Source organism: Jaculus jaculus, chromosome 1 (genome assembly GCF_020740685.1).
Source record: "Jaculus jaculus isolate mJacJac1 chromosome 1, mJacJac1.mat.Y.cur, whole genome shotgun sequence".
NCBI classification, from domain to species: Eukaryota; Metazoa; Chordata; class Mammalia; order Rodentia; family Dipodidae; genus Jaculus; species Jaculus jaculus.
In genome coordinates, this window is record NC_059102.1 from 313,930,476 (window position 1) to 313,950,591 (window position 20,116).

The window sequence follows — 20,116 nt, forward strand, 5'->3', positions numbered from 1 at the left end:
GTAGCCATTCTCTCATTCCAAAAGTTCTTGCAGGGAATATAACCTGGGGACTGATTCAGAGATAGGTCTGACTGCAAGGGTGCCAACAAGAGAAAACAGGATCAATCATTCTCACAGTGCTGTTACCTCCTTTTGGAAGCTAGAAATGAATATGGCATCTTTGAAGCCTCCCCTACAAACTCAAGAAATGGAGAAAGGCCAGCCATGGTGGTGCATGCCTTCAATCCCAGCACTAGAGGGGCAGAGGTAAGAGGATCAGCATGACTTTGAGGCCACCCTGAGACCACAGAGTGAATTCCAGGTCAGCCTGGGCAAGACCCTACTCCAAAATAATTATACATACATACATACATACATACATACATGCATACATAGAGAGAAGGAAATGGTACTTATGTTTCTGTGCTATTCCTATTGGAAATCATTGGGAAACACATCCTATAGCCTGTGAATTTTGGCATTACTCATGCACCTGACAGCAATGGTACTTCTTTCAAATTAAAACATAAATAAAAGCTGTGCAAGGATATATAAGCTCAGTTTGACAAGTTCTCCAAGCTTCTAGGCAAACAGGATTAGCCTGAAAATAAAGCCATCTCCTACCTCCACATCTATGAATATTGCAAAATGCATTTCAAAACTAAAGTGCTAATAAACCCTCATGCAATGCAGATATTCCTAACATGCTCATTTAAAACCAGAAAATGAAGGTCCAGAACACAACCTGGTGTTTACATTGTAGATCACACTCTGGCCCTGCCACTGACTACACCTATGCAACATAGGCACAGTCATAGAATCTCTCCTAACCCCGTGGCCACAGCTAGTCAACCTCAGGATCAGGAGACACCATTACTTAAATCCTGGTTCTATAATTCTAAATGCTTCCTTTTCTTATCCTATTAGATCAGATTTTTTTGTTTGTTTCCATAGTAACTAACACTGATTCTTAGGCAGGAAAATAATTTCCTTATGAGGTGGTGTTCCTGAGGGATAGTATAGGTTAGAAGTTCAAGACTGCATTTTGCTGAGGATGTAGCTTGGTGGTAGAATATCAATTCCTTCTCCATTTTTGAATTTACAGGAGATGGCTTCAAAGTTGCAACACGGCAGTGGAGAGAGCCTGCTCAGAGTCTGAGCAAGGCAAAGCTGGTCTGGACTGGGACTTTACCACCAGTAGGACTGGAGATCTTGGGCAAACTGTTTGACCTTCTTTGGCAAATGAGCTTCAGAATGGAATGCACTTTGTGGGTTATGTGAGCAGTAAGTGAGCACAGTGCTGGGAGACAGCAGGTGCCCACTATCTGTGTGCACTAGTTTTAGAAGCTGGTCTTTTTATCATCCTAGTGTGTAATTACCAAGAAAATCACTCTTAGCTCCCTCTCTCCTTCCAAACAGATGATAAACACGCTCGAAGACATGCTCCTTTTGCCCTAAACGCTCACACACAGATAGGGAGAAATTAATGTGAGGTGAGGCTTGTAGTCAGCGCTTACTCTGAAAAGCTCTGGGTTCAATTTCTAGGACCATAGGAGAAATGAAAACAAACAAACAACAAAAACTTTACTTCAATTTTTTTCAAGCTTCAATACACTTATGTATATGGGTAGTGGCATTAAAAAGAATTTTCTTGAAAGGGTCCACGCGTGGTATCCATACATATCCAGTACAGGTCTTCTAACATGGTAGATACATCACAAATACTTGTTAATGAGAAGGATAAAGTCTTTCTAGACTGTCCCCTTAGACGGACAACAAAGCTACTAGTTTATAGAGTGATCACATGAAACTGGAAACCCCCTGGATGAGGTTCAACACTACCTGTCCTTAGTCAGGATCCCATTCCCTAGCAAACTCTGCTGGAGTGTGATTCCAGAATGACAGCAATCAGTACGAGGCACACAGAAAACAGCAAGACTTGAACATGGAAGAAAATGTTCTGACTGAGCCACGCTGAAGCAGAGCCAATTATCATAGCAATGGGGCTCATGGTACACATTCACCCCAAGATTTGGAAAGAATCTGGGATTCATTATCTGCTGGCTTCAGTTCAAGAAAAGAGCAGTTTTAATACTTGTTAACATAACCAAAAAGATGGTGTGTACATCTCAATGAGGTGATTATGGCGTCGTTGGCTACAGCCTGCCCTAGTGTGATACACATGAAGGTCTGTCACCCGGAACAAGTCCTTCTACTAAGTAAAGTTAACAACTTCTACCAAAGCCTTTCAAATGATTGGGAAAGGCTCTGATCCTTGGTTGCTGACTGCTTCAAACTGACATGTTGACAGGAGGAGAGGGAAAAATGTGATAATCAAAAGTAACAGACCATGGGCTAGAGAGATAGCTCAGTGGTGAAAGATACTTGCTTGCAAAGACTGCTGGCCCAGGTTCAATTCCCAAGCCACCCATGGAAGCTGCACACAAAAAGTGGCACAAGTGTCTAGAGTTCATATGCACCAGCAAGAAGTGCTGGTTTGCACTTAGACACACACACACACACACACACATGCACACATGCACACTCATGTATACAAGTAAATGTACATATTTAAAGTACCAAACTAGACTTCATTGTATGTTAATTTCTTCTTAATTTAATGACACTGTCACACACAAGTAGTTTCATCCATCTAGCTAGCCAAAAACCACAGTTACTAGGCACATTCTCTGTGGCCCAGCAGGCTCTCCATACACATGACCTGCACTTATATACACACATGAGGAAGCACACTCCACAGCTTGTGCAGAATATCTGGGCTGGCAAAGGTAGTGGTCCCCAAACAACTCTCCATTTCCTAGTTGAAGCTCAAAATGCATTGCTCAGAGCTCACAGCCAGGAAGGGTGAAGCCAGGACCACAATCCTGGTCTTCCCACCCGTGCCAAGGGCTCCTCCAGCATGTCACACTGACCCTGTGAGAAAACAACACGCTGCTTGTGGGAGAGGACTGTGTGACATTTCATTAAGTAGTCACTGAGTGACCTGGAGGAATGGCAGGCTGTACTGCTGGGCACAGCTGCGCCACCTATGGCTGTCTGGCCAGAGCCAGTCCTTAACTCAGTCACGATGGCTGTCATTGGCCCTAGCTGACTATTCCATTTCCTTGGAGAAAGCTGTGTTTACACTGTGGCATGTCTACCTCACCTTCCCAACAGTACAGCTAAGAGAACGGGAGAACGTGCCCTCGAGTATGGTGGTGGCACATTCAGCTACCATAGGACTGTCACATGGGAACAAGATGACAAAGGGGCTGATTGCAGTTAGCGGGCATTCATTTGCCAGAGGCACAGCAGAAGGTGTGAGCTGTGATTAAAGGCACGGTCTGTATCACAGCCACTGCCCTGAAATGGATGCCAGGCGTGGGTGGAGGAAACAAGGTGGGAGGCTCCTCTTTCCCAAGCTGGCATCAGAAGAATCTGATGTAGGACCAACCTGCTAGAGTATCTCTTCCTGGGGCAGCAGGAGGGCACACACTGGAGATCACCTGGCACAGTTTCTGAGTGAGTCACAAAGTCACCAGGTCCCCTCAGGGACAAGGTGCTTTACCTTAGCTTTCACATGCTCTTGGGGAGGGGCCACTCCTCTCCCAGGTGATGCCCCAGCAGAGTGCAGCCCTGCCATTGTGTGATCTAACCTGTCTTCCCTATACAGGATGGGACAGCACCACATACGACCCCCCGCCCCTCCCAACACATGGGGAAGCCAGGAGTGAGGTGGGAAATGATACTGTCCTCTAAGGGGCTCCACGGTGGAAGATGTCTAAGCAGCTCTGGGGAAAGCAGGTCTTGAAATGGAACCTAACTTAATGTGTGCACTGGGTGGCAGGGAGATTCTATTGCCATCAGTTATGGAAGTCAGAGAGCCATGGAAGAGACCTTAGCTGGCCTGTCAAACAGACCCCAGGAATAGCAACTCCTGACAAGGTCATAGGAACACGCAGTAAACCCAACAACATTCCTGCCATACAATGAGCCAACTTGTCTCCACTTTTGTGCCCACCTAAAACCCTGTGGCAACCTGCCTTCTTGTGTGCTTTGCCACCAATTGAAATGAATTATGTGTTTTCAGGATAATGAAAATTTCTGGTCCAGGAGACTACTCAGTCTTGGAATGAATTAAGAAACTATTTGGTCACATTTATATATCAGTCTCTTTTGAGCTCACCAATGTGACTTTGCCACCTAAAGTTCACAAATTTGAAACTGATAAGTCTAGATTTTGTGGCTTCAAAGGCTTAGTTCCTGGCAAGGGAGGGGATGCCTGTGAAGAAATTGCTGGCCCAGAGAAACACCCATTGTCTGAAGGGCTGGGTGACAAGGGGTGTGGAAAAATCTTGTCACCTGGAACATGTTCACAAATGACAATCATGCTCCCAGTTGGCATAGGAGGGTTCCCCTCAAGGGAAAGGCTGAGTCCAGCAATCTGACATGTAACAGAAGCTAGTCTCCCTGGACCAAGACTGTGGGTTGTACTGGCCTTGCCCCTCCTCCCCATTCCCAGGAAACCTACTTTCATCACATACAACTTCAAGCCCAGGGATTGAACCATCATTGGCTTGTTTTCTTGGCTTCTTGCTCAGGAACCTCACAAGAGGACAACACTCTCAGGGCTGTCACATGAGTACCCACTGTGTACACACAGGTGAGGGGGAAGAGGTGGCAGAAAGGATAGCCCCCAGCTGCAGCAACCATGACAGGAAGACACAGGACACACAGCAGGCACTGGAGGGTACCTGGGTGGGCTGAGGGTTGCCCCAGGCACAGACGGAGACAGGCAACTGCTGAGGAAGCTGTCTCTCATGCACTCTCCCTGCAAATCTTAGGATGACTTATAGGCTGAGTATCTCTAGCCAAAACACTTTAGACCAGGCATCTGCAAATTTCAGAAGTTGTTTGTATTTTTTTTTTAAATCTGAAAATGTTTACATAGATTTTACCAGTCGAGCACTCTACCTGAAAAGTCAAAATCAAAAATGCTTCAATGTCTGATGCTTTTTGTGTGCTGACATGACAGCCCCAAACTTCCAAATTTTGAATGATTTTGGATATCAGGTTAAGAGTGTTCAACATGTATCACTTAACTTGGAAGTTATTTCCCACCATCAACACTCAAAGGTAAGCCAGGAGTGATGGTGCATACCTTTAGTCCCAGCACATAGGAGCTGAGGCAGGAGGATCAGAAATTCAGGGACAGACTGGAATATATAGTGAAACCCTACACACACATACATACACACACACACACACACACACACACACACACACACACACACACACGACTCAAAGGTAAAGGTATTCAAATAGAGAAGAGGCTGTGAACATGAGGATGACGGGAGATGACCCATCACCTGTGGCCTATCAAGACCACTGAGCCATCATCCCACGAGGTCACTGGCCCCTGTCTCACTCTGCTCAAGCTGCTTGTTGGCACTAATTTGCTAACCAAAACAGAGACCTCATCAGAGAAGGGGGTGATTCCATCAAGGATATTCTAGAAGGAAAAGGGATCCCATGTCTACTTTCCTGGCCTCCCTGTTTACTAGTTTCCAGCTCAGGGCCACTCACCTTTTTCTTCTTCTTCAGAATGACTTTCACCCCATCCACTGAAACCATGATGCTCACTTTTTTCTTCTTGATGTTCTTGGCTTTAAATTCATACTGCAAAGGAGAAAAGAGGAAAGCAGACTCTGATTAGACCAGTGCATGTTCAGGGTCACCACTGGCCTCCGGGCTGACAGGGAGCGGCGCAGGTGGGTCTGGGATGCTGTTGCACCTCCTGGCACAGAGAACATACGGGAAGATGTAAAACAGCACATGGACATCTGCAGGAGGAGCATGAAAACCTCTAGGTCAGAACAGAGACCCTTAGTGGTCGCCAGCTCCTCAACATTGTCTTTAGACCATGGGAAGAGACCTTCCGCATCCCAATGACATGGACTGGAGCCACCCTAATGAGATGAAAATATAGCCTGCTTTAAAGTTCTATCAGCCTACCAGAACCTTCTCTCAATAACGTATCTGCCACCTAATGACTCACTGTCAGGCCAGTACTCCTTGTGTCTAACCAAATGCTGCTTGGAACGCCATCCAACCCCAGTGGGGATTATGGACTTTTTACATATGAAAAAATAAGTGTGAATCCTGAGTTACTCACTACAGGTTTAGTCCCCAGATTCCTTTATCTGTGGGTCAGTCTCTAAGACTATATACAATCCCATCAGACTGAAGATCTGGGAGTTGAAGGTACATTCTAGAAAAAAAAAAAAACAAAACTTAATAACCATCAAACAGGAAGCATCATCTCATCGGCTCTGTTTTGAACTTATATTTGCAGTCCTGGACCAACTGCCCCAACCCCAGCTCTTTCTGATGTGTTTGTACCACCATGGCCATTTGTCATGCGTGTACATATGTTCATAACAGGTGGTCTAATTCTTCACCCTCCTCACTGCGCTTCATTCTGAGGACCTCTCTGGTTTACGGAAACCATTCTCGCTGGGCATGGTAACTCGCGCTTGTGATTCCTGCACCTGGGAGGCTGACAGAAGAGGACTGCTGTAAGCCCGAGACTTGTGTGGGTTACACAGTGAGGTCCAACACAGCTGAGCTACTGAGGGATGACCCTGTCTCAAAATAACCAAGCCAAACACAAACAAAAACATTTCCATTTGATCCCTGTCTTAGTATTGCCATCTATACAATTTACCTAGACAACTCTCTCATCAAACATTTAAGCTGTAGACTGAAGTATGTGCAAGTCAAGACCCAGAACCAACCCACAGCCCCCCTTTTCTGGGTCCTTTATAGTCAGGACCTTCTCCAATTATGTCATCACACCACTCAGGCTTGGTTCCTTGCCTGTGCTCTTGAAATCCAATTATTTCTATAGAAACTAAGCTGATAGGAATGAGTGTAATCTATCCTAATGGGATGAAGATATAAAGACACTGAAAATCTCATCATAGGGGTCGAGGATGTAGCTCAATTGGTAGAGTACTTCAATAGCATCAACAACTCCCTGGGTTCACTCCCTTCCCCTGAATAAACTGGTGTGATTATACAGACCTATAATCCTAGCACTGGGGAAGTACAGGCAGAAGAATTAGGACCCAAGTTTATCTTCTGCTACATAGCTATGATCAAGGCCAGACTAGTATATCAGGGCTGGCCTCTATGAGACCTTGTCTCAAAAAACAATAAAACAAACAAGTTTCCTATTGATTTCAGTCTGTCCTTTGACTAAGATCTGGGTGAATTTCTGCTATGTGGCACACAGTGCTGCTGCCCTCCAGCTACCTGCTTCTCATAGACAAGGGCACATGACCTTGCTAACAGAAGCAAAATATATCTCATACTGTCAGGGCAGGCTCTGGATCATAACTGATTAACCTCTGGGTGCCAGCAATGAACATCTCTCCCCAGTCTGATGGTCACTTTGCCCATCCCCAGTCTCTCTACTTTGTCTAAGGGTCTGGAAGAACAAAACAAAGCAGTAATCACACATGAGAGCAGAAATCTCCTTCAGCCGGTGCCCAAGGCTAATAAATAATGAAGAGAAAAGATGGTTGCAGTGTGTGGATGGAGAGGAGAGTTCCCCATCCTGGAGACTGACTTGGGATAGGACCTCAGTCACAAAACTCAGTGCCCTCTAGCCTTGAGCACTGAAGGCTGGGGCTAGCATGGCTTAGCATGCACCTAGGTACATTGGCTCCAACTTACAGTGTGTCCCAGAATGGATGAACTGAAACAGCCTCTGGGTGGGGGACAGTCATGGAAATCTGAATTTGCTGACTTTGGCCTTGTGCCTACAGGGAGAGGTAAACCAGCCATGGTTCCTGACCACACCTGCGTTTACCTCCGCTCACTTGAACTTTAATAAACATGCCTTTCAGCTCCACCTCCTTCTGAACTAGTCCTGAAAATCAGGGCCGCCCCTGCAGCCACAGGCACTGAGAAAGGGACATTCGAATAAGCTCCAGAGGAAGTTAAGGGTGTAAGAGTCTAGAACTGCCATGGGGAGGACAACCCGGCCCAGATGAACCAGTCCTCAACTGCACTGTTACTGTCTTTGGTCTCTTTAGGAAGTCACTTACACATGTTCTACCCATGACCTCTCTGTCTCTCTCTGTCTCTGTCTCTCTCTCTCTCTGTGTATGTTAATGTGAGTGTGGGCACATGTGTGTTTGGATGCAGGTGTCCCAGACTCCAGCATTCTGCTCAGCTGCACACACATGTGTGTAAGTGCATGTGGAGGCCAGGGGTTGATGTCAGCTATCTTCTTCAAGAGCTTTACACCTGATTTTTTTTTTTTTTTTGAGTGAGGGTCATTAAATCTGGAGCTCACTGATATGGCTAAAGTTGCTAGCCAGTAAGTCCTGGGGATCCTCCTTCCTCCACCTCCACAGCACTGTGATTCCAGGGACATACCACCAGGCCTGATGTGGATGTGGTGCTAGGAACTGAACTCAGGTCCTCATGCTTACACGGCAAGCACTTTACAAACTGAGCCATCTCTTCTTTCTCTTTGAATAAGCCCCTTCTTTCTCATGTACAGCAACAAAATGAAAGCAGAAATATGACGTATCTTCCTCTACTAGGTAGTATATCACTTTCCCCAGCCCTTTTTATTTTTTATAATCCCATTTTATTATCTTTTCTTGGCCCCCCACCCTCCCACCAAACACTTTCTTTCCAGTTAGTCCCTCTTTGACTTTGATGTCTTATCCATTGATTTATTTCTTTATTTATTGCCTTCCTCTATCATCCATGATGAAATGTTGAAGGGCCTGATATTATCCAGGCCTTGGACAGCTAATGATAGTTGCTGCAAGGTCAAAAATACATTGGCCACTCCATATCCAGAGGACTGTTCCCAAGCACCCCTTCCCACCCTCCAGCTCCCATATTCTCTCTGCCACCCTCCTCAGCATTCCCTGAGCCATACAGAGGGTGATATGGTTGCCTCACCCAGTGCTGAGTGCCTAATAGCAACCCACTCTTGAATGTCCCCAATTACCACTGCCAAGTACAAAAAGCCTCTCTGACCAAGGGTGAGCGTGGCACTACTCTATGGGGCTCTTTGGAGGGCGCAGCATATCCATGTAGACAAACAGCAGTAGTTTCCCCCCTAGAGCCTACAGCCTTCCCAGCTATGGGCTTCTGACTAGCTTTTCAGTACCAAGCATGAATTTCCTCTCATGGAGTGGGCCTCAAATCCAATCAGGGTGCCTAGGACATTTTAGATAATAAATTGTTTACTAAGCTAAACACAGATACCTTATACTACCAGAATAATGTTACAGTTGACCATTCACTTTTCTCTGGTTTTGTCCATTTCCTTGTTAGCTTTGCACTTGTGCCCCCCCCCCTCTCATCTGTATATTAAGATCCCTCCTCACTCATGCCTGGGTACACGTGCCCAGCCAGCTCCTTGCTGCCTATCTGAACCCTGACTGCATTTCTACAGTTACTATTCTAACAAACTTGGCAGCTAAGTGGTCTCTTGGCAACTGGAAAAAACTTTCTGACTCCATCACCACACACGCCCTCCCTTATGGCTCTTACAGGGTCTGTGAACACCATGACTGTACAGAGAAGTAAGACCTGGTTTTCTCCTAGAATCTCAATGACACTGACAAGGCAGGTGTTCCTTACAACAGCTGGCAGAATGCTCGGGAGTGCTGCAAAATGATACTGAGCAAAAGAGGCAGCAAACGGGCCCCCGGGTTCCCTCACGGCTGCCAGCACGACCCGCATGCTGTCATGCACGGGGCTCTTACATTAGCCACACTCTGCATTACTCCACCTGCCTCCTGATGTCCCAAACCCTTTTTACCTGCAGAATGAGAATTAAGCTGCAGTAAGGCTGGAAACTCTGGACATGACAGAAAAGCAAATGTCTGAAAATGCTTGAATATTTACCTTTAAGCCAATTACTTATATGACTATTACTCTTCACTTAGACAACCATGTGATCTCAGTCATCAGGGGAGAGCAAATGGGTTTGGAGAGAGAGAAGAGAAGAGGCTCTCAGGAACAAGTTCCCTTCCCCAGACCATGCTGCTCAGAGGGAGAGTGCTGTCTGAGCAGGCAGCCTCAGGGAAGCACCTGTGTTCCTTGGGACAGGAATCCAAGCAGCTCAGGCTTTGCCAGGGGCTGAGCACAAAAGGGCTGCTAGTACCACTGTTTGTGGCTCAGACCAGCCTCTCCTAGGCCTCTGCCAGAGCCAGAATACACGTCAACAGACCTGGCCCTCCACCCCACTGTGGGCCAGGTTGTTCTCATCCATTTGCTTTGCTGGCCAGACTAAATCCTACAGGACCCAACCTTTGAGGGAACAAAACAGTAGAAGTCCTGGAGCACACTAGAACATAGCAGGGAAAGTGTCTGGGGTTCATAAACAGCCTTGGGACCTTGCACTGGATGAAGGTCCTGGATTCTCAGTGTGCTGTGCCAATCAGTGAGGCCCAGCAAGGGGAGGCTGGGTAGAGGATACAAAAGAGGTCAGTAAACACTGAACAAGCGACATGAACAGGAGCACTGGCTAGAAGCCAGAGCTGCTTCCAGAGCACTTGAGTTGCAGAACTACCTTCTAGCCCCATGTCTTAGTCCTAGAGCAGGAGTCTAAGGATAGAAGCAGGACGTCTGCAATAGCGGCGGGATGCACAGCTGACGTGTACATCCACTGAAGGAAAGCCCTGGCCAAGGCTTGAGGCTGTGTGCACAATCAGGGGTCACAGAATTACTTTCTCAGAGCAGGGTCAAGGATTGGTGCTACAGTCTACAACATTTACCAGTCTATTTTCACAGCAATGTATAGCTCCCTGAAAATTCCGTGGATGTTGGATAAGAACTGCTTTTTAACCACAGTGTATGTTTTCACAAGAACCTTAGGTCCTCATCTTGGCAAGTACTTGAGCTAGCAATATACTCTCTCACATGCTTCATGGGAAGCTGGTCCCCTCACTTAGCCCAGCTCCTTCCTACTGTCGCACAGTGTTCCCAATATGCTGATGAGTCAAGGCATCCACAGGCGACTTCACCGAGACCCGAGAAATCAGACTGCACAGGCAAACAGAGATGTACCAGCTCAACGCGTCCTTGCCTTATGTTCAGCTGTGTTTACTGCCTTCTAGAGCAGCCTGTGCCTTTGCGCTCTGCAAATCGCCACAAGAGACTTGGAAGTGAATTCTGACAATGCCACTGGGCATTTTGATCACACTCTGCTTGTAGTTTTGATTTCATGACTGAGCTTAGCACCTGAACCAAGAAGACAATCTTCTAAAAGATTGACATGAAGGCCGTTTGCGCTTATTGAGAGTTTAATAACTTGCATAATAGGACAGAAAACCTGAGTACAGCCAGATTCATAACATCATTATTCATAATAGTTTAAAGCTGGAAGCAACCCAAGCACTTATCAACAGATGAGTGAACACATAAAATGTGCTTTATATATACAATGGAATATTATTTGGTCATAAAAGGAAGAAAACTGTGATACATGCTACAATATGGATGAACCACTAAGACATGCTAAGTGAAATAAGTCACAAAAGGACAAATACTGGGCTGAGAGTTGGCTAAGGGGTTAACCTGTACAACATGAGGGTCAGAGGGGGCCAGAGACTGCCTGAGCTTGAATTTCCACATAAGGAGCTGGGTGTGGCCACACCCACCCGTAACCCCAGTCCTGTGGGAAGCAGAGACTGCAGAACTTCTGGGGCTTACAAATGGCTTCAGAATCATCAAGAAACTCTGCCATAAGGAAGATCGGGCGAGTGAGTGATGGAGAGGGACCCCAAGCATTGTTCTCTGCCACCGCAGGCAAGCGCACGGCCCTGCGCCAGCACATGCGTGTGCATGCGCCACACACGCGTGCACGCACAGACAAATATTTTGATTTCATTTCTATAAAGTTAACTAGAACTGCCAAATTCACAAAGACAGATAGCAGCACGGTGGAGTCCAGGGGCTGAGGGGAGAGAGTAAGGAGAGCTGCTGCAGAGTTTCAGGGCTTGTTGAGAAAAGGCAGTGCAAGCCCAGCGCAAACGTTAAATCCCCCTGCCTCGGCTTCCTGAGCACCGGAGTTAAGGTTTTGAAAACATTCTGGAAGTGGAAGGAGATGGAAACTGTTATAGTACTGTACTTAATCTACAGGTGACACCACAAAACTCCACATCAATATTATTAATAATAATAAAAGGAAAAAAGAACAAAACAAGTGAAAAAATGAGTAAGATGGTACATTTTTTATGTATACTTTACCACAATTCAAAAACAACAAAATCTGAAAATACCACATAAAAAAACGCATTTCTGCTCCCAGCAAGCTCACTTTAATTCAACATGCAAAACAAAAAAAACTTGTGCAACTCCCCCTCATGCGAGTTAAATACAGCGTGCTTTTCCATGCATCGGTGTAACTACAGCTGCTCATCCCTGTGCATCAGAATGCCCTCCCCACCATCTGCATAACTCCTACTTCTTCCTGCAGTACCAGACCAGGCTTCTCCCCAGTGAGGACTTTCAGGTCAAGGCCCGTTCCCACAACCCCACAGCCCTGCTCCATCAACCTGGTCATTAAGGCTAAATGCCAGCCTCTATTATCACCCATTGTGGGTTGGTTGTTTACTTATTTCCCCAGAAGGTCATGCCTTCCTTGAGAGCAAGAAATATCACTTACATATATTTGTACAAGAGAAAATAGCACCAGGCCAAAGGAAGGTGGTAAACAGAAGTCAAATAATTTAACAGACACAATGGGTGGTGGTCTTTCACAGAGCCTGGGAAAAGATGACAGACACCACGTACAAGAGTAAAGTAAGCCTTCCAGAAGTTAGGCGACAACTTCAGCTACTAAAACACGATTCCGAAGCATGCAACAAGGGCTCTAAGAAGACCCAAACTAGCTAGGATGTACTCCCAGCACTCAAGAGGTTAAGGCAGCAGGATTGTGAGTTCAAGGTCAGACTGGATTGCATAGTGAATTCCAGGCTAGCTGAGAATACACGGTGAGACCTTGTCTGAAAAAACAAACCAACCAAGCAAGCAAATAAACAATACCTGATCTTCTTTAAACAGTCCATACTCCACAGCACACTTCTGAGCCCCAATGTATGCTTGCTACATAATGAAAAGACTTGGAACTGCCATTATGGGCCAGGCCACTTGTAATCACTTCATGGTACAGTTTGGAGTAATGAGGAGGGCAATGGTCTTACAGATGAACTTCTGCTCTCTCGAGTGCCTTGCTTCCCTAAGTTCTGGCTCCTGAACATAGAGAACCAGACCTGGGGGTCAGGGCTAAGAGCCTTAGCAGCCCATGCACCGTTGTATAGCTCAGTGACCTGGAGTGTCCAGACAGAAGAAATCTCAGAGTCACCAGCAACACCAAGACCAAAAGAACTAGAATCTGAATTCCAGAGGATCTGTGAGAAGTCTTGGAGAAGCTGGGTAGCGAAATGTATTTCTCATCTATCAACTTCAACCCCATGCACACTGTATTTCAGCAAGAGGTGTATAATGAAAACTGGGTATAACTACAATCTCTATCATCTGCAAATGCTTAAGAGGGACCAGAGGGGCTAGTTTTAAAGAAACAGTTATTGCCCTCATGTCATACAGAGTCATACTATTGCCTAGCTCCAGAAACCAAGGGGATCTAAAATAAGTTCTAAGTTCCTAGTTGTAAATAAAGAAAAAATTATATAAACAATGGTAGAACTCTAGACCCATTCACAGAGGCATTCGTTCAGTAGATCTGGAATAGGCTCAATGTTGCCTTCTTTCATTGTCTAATGTGAGCAATGATGAGATAAGAGGACCCAGCCATCCTGAAGGATCAGTTTTTCCTCTATAAGGGTATCTGGGGTTAAGTATTGGGAGAATATTTACTGAAAAGAAAAAAAAAAGAATGCTAGGTTCACATTAGATTTATATATCAAGCTCAAGACCTCTTAACGTTCTCTCTTTTTACATGGAGAGAGCTGCCAGGCACGGGCAGGTCTACTTAGTGATTGACAGCATTAGGTTACTTGCCTATGCTTGGCCAGTTGGCAGGAGAAGCAGGCCATTGCCTCGGGCCAGGAACAGGTGGAGGTCAGATCTGCACCTCTACTATTACCTTCTCAGGTCCCAAGTCCAGAACTGTGAGGGACATTTCTGACATTCCTAAAGGTCCTTGGAGCAGTGCCAATCACAACTTCAGACCCAATACTTTTCCAGGAACCACCATATGTGTCAATCAAGCAGCTACTCTTTCTACAATCCCTCCAGCTTTCATGACAGCCAAGGTTGTTTCTAAAACCTATTGGCTGCTGGTTTAGTGCTGCTACTCATAATTCTAGCACTTGGGAGGAAGAGGCAGGAGGATCACAAGTTTGAGAATATCTTGAGCTACATAGCAAGTTCAAATAGTCCTTAACTACATAGTGACACCCTGTCTAAAAAAAATAAAAGTCAAGGCAGGAAAGGCCAGCTATTGTGGTACAGTCCTGTAATCCCAGTGCTCTGGGGGCGGGGTGAGGGCAGAGGTGGAGATGGAGGTGGAAGTAGCATGAGGATCAGTGCATGTTTGAGGCCAACCTGGTCAACATGAGTTCCAGGCCAGCCAGAGCTACATAGCAAGACCTTGTCTCAAAAACCAAGCAAGCAATCAAACAAACACACACAAAACCCCAAAGACTGGAGATATAGCTCAGTGGCAGACTACAACATTCAAGGCTTGGGTTCAACCCCCAGCACTGAATGAATAAACAAACAAATACATAAACAAATCTCCCCCACCCCCGACCACCACTGAGACTCCAATTCAGCCCCAATGGCAGGAAGTCTTCAAACCAGCATCTATCCCCCAGATACACACTGCTCTCTCCACTCTAGTCATAGGAACAAGTGTACCTGCCACAGCCACCACTCCAGACTCTGTGAAATGGCTCCAAGGGACTACGTAAGCCATGACAGGTTCCAGTGACTTTGAGATGACCCTACCCCCTGCCACCCAAGACCTGCCCACAGCTCTCCTTTCCTGCATTAGGCGGCTCATGTTGGGGAGGTGGTCAATGATGAGAAACACATGTGCCTAGCATGAGCTCACATCCAGCCTCCAGCACCACAGGATAAATAAGGTTTTTCTTTTGTACTACTTTTTAAAGGTGTGTATTATTATAACAATTAAAATAGAGATTCTGAAGGAAGCACCACCACTAATTGCTGTCAGCCATTTTACAAACCCACAGCTACTAAAATCAGGACTACGGTGTGGGGAGAGAATTCTGCCAGATGGTAGCTATTTGCTATCATATGCTGTCTCATACATTTTGTATGTCTGGAAAAGCTCATCAAAAAATTTTAGAGGGGCTGGAGAGATGGCTCAGCAGTTAAGGTGCTTGCTTCCAAAGTCTGATGGCCTGGGTTCAATTCCCCAGTACCCATGTAAAGCCAGTTGCACAGAATGGTGCATGCATCTGCAGTTATTTTGCAGTGGCCAAGGGGCCTTGTTACGCCCATCCTTTCTCTTCTCTCTCTCCTTGCAAATAAATTTAAAAGAATATTTTAAAAATTTTAGAGGTGAGCTGGGAATGTGGATAGAGGGTGAAAATGCGTACTGAGCATGCATGATGACCTGAGTTCAGATCCCTCAAAACTCATGCCAAGGCTGGATGTGGTGGTGTACATTTGTAATGCAAGCGAGCACATTGTAGGATAAGAAGCAGAAACAGAATAATTTCCAGAAGCTCTGAGCTAGGCAGCCTGACATACTCCAGGTGAACAATGAGACTCGGCCTCAAACAAGGCTGAAGTAAAGGACCCACCCCTGAGGAGGTTCTGTGACCTCCACACACGTGCCATGGCATGCACATGTCTGCACTAACATGCGCATTCACACATACACACACTACTACACATGCAAAGGTTTAAAAAAATAGAAGAATAATTTTATCTGAAATACTTAGACTCATGAATGTTGACCAAGGTTTTCATCAGACAGATAGAGAAGCCAGTGTCTGGAGATGATGAAGGACTTCCCCAGGTCCAACAGCAGAAACGCCAAGCCTGAAGCCCATATCTGCTGATTCTTGGTTCTATGCTTTGCATGTCTAACGTCTCTGTCTTTTAACTGGCCTCAATCCTGGCTCGAGGAAATAAAAAGATACCTTAACTTCTCCAATAAGCTCTTTAGTGCACACACAAGCCCATCTGATAGCGGGAAGCAAGAGGATGAAGACGACCTCGACCTCTCTGGACATTAACTTCACAGGATCAAGGCCATTTCCAGGTCTCTCAATGTGAAAGTCAGTCCCCACGCCCCACCCATTCCTTTCCATACTGCCTGCCTTCCTTTCTTTTGTTGCTTCTTCCCCTGTTCCGCACCCAAAGACATACATGAATAACCTTGACAGACTGAAAACCACTGACAAAGTCAGAAAAACATGGTAAAAGGGCCTTCTAAATGTAAGGACAGCTTCAGGGCAGAAAATAGCCATGCTCATTGCTGTTCAGAACATTGAGTAGGGGAGAGATTCAACCAAACGCAGATGTTCTCTGGGTAGGAAGCATTTTCACAGCATCAGGGACCAGAATGCTAGAAAAGGGCAAAGTAAGCAGGCCCTGATGGAAGGCAGCAGTCGCTGTTGAGGCTGGTACTCAGGGGAGCCCGTGAGTGGCAGCTCCTCCCTCAAGAGAAGAGACCAGACATGCCCTGAAATACAGCCACTGACCGCCCCCCAGCCCCCTGCCGACTGGGCACACATTGACAGGTTACTGGGAGCTACACAACTAACCAGTGATGAAGGGCCTGAAGGGCCTATTTATGAACCACTGCTAAAATAATCCACTGCTTCCAGATTGCTTTTCCCTCTAGCATCTATCTCCCAGAGCCCACTAAAGGCAGACAGGCAGCCCTCCTCTGTGGAAGTGGTATATTTACTAAAAACCACAGGGGCTCAAATCCCGCATATAAAGTAGTATGGTGTTTGTATATAACCTACGCATACCCTTGGGCACACTGCAGTCATCTCGCAATAACTTACAATGTGTGATACAATGTCAAGTCTATGGAATCGTCACCACACTCCATTGTTCAGGGAGTGACAATAGGAAGTGTCTGCACATGTTAAATACAGACACTATTTTTTTTTCAAATATTTTCCATCCATGGTTGGGTGACTCAGCAGTAGGGAGGGATGACTGAATGTGCGCTCTTTAATTTAAGTAAAAACAGAGGCAGAGGTGGATGACAAGCTAAAAATATAACAAAAAGCTCAATTCAGTCGACTCTTACCATTCTTCTCTAATATTTATCCCAGAGTCTCCTGTAAATGGTTAATCTGGTATATATCATGCAAGTAGAAAGACAAGAGACATCAAACTTGTCTTCCAGAAGCTGGAGAAAGCACACCCTGTTCACACAGTGTGACTCACACAGTAGAAGAAACTTTTCCCAGTATGTAACAGTCACGATTTAACGTTTTCCTCATCAGATCAAAAACCATTATGAGACAAATGATGGATCCTTGTCTTTGAAAGGCTTGAGTTTCCTCCCTGTATAGAAGCAGGCAAGCTGGCAGTCACCTCTCAGCAGCCACCACACACATCTCACACTCTCTTTGTGAAGCTAAGTGGGACAATTCTTGTGAGGTCTCATGTTCCCTTGAGAAGCCACACTGCACACTGATTTGATTTCACAACAAGCATTTGCACTCCCCTTTATGCAACTTTGGCTAGTTGAGTCTATTCGATTAGAGTATATCTGAGAAACTTTCCAGAGCCTTGAAAGGAAGGGTTAAATGGACAGGTCCACCCGGGGAGGGGTGGGTTAAGGTATACCAACAAAGAAATGAGGAGTCTGGTGAAGCCAGGTACATCCTAGTAGCAAGGGTCAAGGATGGAAGAGAAAAGAATGTAGATATAGGAGGAATCTGGAAGGGAAATGAAACTGCTAGAGTTTTATAGGAAAGATAGGGGGGAAAGTTACATGCTTAAAGAACAGAGAGAGAGGCAGATGTTGATCCTGATCTTGGCACGAGCACTGAGGATTCAGAAAGGAAAGATGCTGTAAACAAGAAACCCAGGAAAGTGCAGGAACATCTGTCAAACACTGGGTAAGAGGAATGAAAAAAAAAAAAAACCTGTCTGAATGAAGTCACAGCACAGACTGGAAAGCAGGATAAGGAGATGGTGTCTAAGTCCCCTGCCTAGAAAAGCAACACTCTCGACAATGACAGCAGCCATGAGCACGGAGGATGCGCCACGTATTGAGAATGTCGATCTGGCACCGGGGGACCAGGAAAGGGAGTTAGATAAGAATTTGCAGAGGCCAGGCAGTTCCTCATGTGGGACTCCTTTCCTAGCTCCCCCAAGTCCTTAAGCCATTGTTTCTGCAATCAGTCAGCCTCTAACAGGGTAAGGGAAACTGTAGAGCACTTCTAGCTGGGTGCCGCACACCTTTAATCTCAGACCTCAACAGGCAGAGGTAGGAGGATTGCCCTGAGTTCAAGGCCAGCCTGAGATTACACAGTAAATCCAGGTCAGCCTGGACTACAATGAGACCTTGCCTCAAGAGAAAGAAAAGTAGTTTCTTACAGTGCAACCAAAATATGTTCCCCAATGTGCCCACTTACACTATTTTCTAAAGCTTTGCCTCATAAAATCTAAGGTCCACAGGACTCATCTTGGGGCCTTGTTGAACTACAGACGCTGTGGGTCCTTGGCTAACAGTTTTAACAAGGTCTCAGGCACAGTGGACACTACCAGTCCATGGACCACTCTCTGAAAAACAAGGCCCTAAAACTGTGAGCTGTTTGAACTCTAAGTTCTATTTTGGTGCTAATATTCTATGTTTACTGCCAAATGTGAGAATGTATCAATATCTTGAGTCATATAAAAATTGCAACACATGGCTGGGGAGATTGCTCAGTGGTTCAGACCACTTGGCACTTAGGCATGAGGGCCTCTCTGGTAGGACTCCACCAAGTTCAACTCCTCAGACCCCATGAAAAAAGTTGGGTATGGCTACACACCCCTGTAAACCCAGGCTGCGGGGGGGGGAAACCAGAGAATCAATAAGGCTGAAGAACAGCACAGAAACCCTGTTTCAAGGAAATATGTGAATGAATCATAAGAGAACACCTCTTCTTTTTTAAAAAAATATTTATTTTTATTTATTTACTTATTTGACAGAGAAAGAGAGATAGAGAGAGAGAGAGAGAAAGAGAGAGGGAGGGAAGGAGGGAGAGAGAGAGAGAGAACAGGTGCACCAGGGGCTCCAGCCACTGCAAAGGAACTCCAGATGTGTGTGCCCCCTTGTGCATCTGGCTAACGTGGGTCCTGGGGAATTGAACTTGGGTCCTTTGGCTTTGCAGACAAATGCCTTAACTGCTAAGCCATCCCTCAGCCCAGAGAACACCTCTTCTGATGGTCTCCTCTGACCTCCACATGTATGCACATAGAGCGCTCACACCTGCATATACTGCACACACATACTGCACACACACCACACACATTCGCGTTGCTGGGACAAACATCCAACCAAAAGCAGCTTATGACAGGAAAGGGGTTTATTTCAGAATTATAAATTCCAGGGAAATATTCTCAATGGCATAAAAAGCTGGCTCACTCCATATATCCAAGCAGAGAAACACCACCAAACAGCCAGCAAACACCAAACATGAACAGCTGCAAATAGCCAGAACTCCAAACTGCTATCTCCATACCTTAGGGCAAGACTCAAGACCTGCCCCAAATACACCTTTATTTGGGGTAGGGGGTTCTGTGGAGTCTAGTTTCTCAGCAACAGGGCAGGAGCAGCAAGACTGAGCTGAGCTAGTGAATACCCAGTAGGGATAGGCTAACAAACCTCCTGTCACTGCCCCTAGTGACATGTCTCCTCTAGCAAGGCTCAGCCACCCAAATTACCACCAGCTGGGGACTGAGCATGAGACTTAATCTCAAACACTTGAGGTTAGGGGGAACATTTCAGATTCAAACCACCACAACAGCTACTCAAGGTCTCTCCTAGTTGCTGTCTCTCTGCAAGTGTTTCTCCATTCTGGAACATTCGGTATTTACATTGCAGTCCCTGCATCTCAGAGGGCACTGGGAACTATGGGATCTA

At 45.9% G+C, this 20,116-nt stretch overlaps 1 protein-coding gene across 4 annotated transcripts in view; it reads right to left on the reverse strand.

Annotated features, from left to right (window-relative positions):
* The window catches only part of LOC101601843 (carboxyl-terminal PDZ ligand of neuronal nitric oxide synthase protein), a 303,471-nt gene that overhangs the window by 73,983 nt on the left and 209,372 nt on the right, over nt 1–20,116 (reverse strand). For all 4 annotated transcript variants that reach the window (XM_045152904.1, XM_045152911.1, XM_045152896.1 and 1 more), the window contains one exon: nt 5,566–5,658. In XM_045152904.1, coding sequence (XP_045008839.1) covers nt 5,566–5,658 — 93 coding nt within the window. The remainder of the gene's footprint in view (nt 1–5,565; nt 5,659–20,116) is intronic.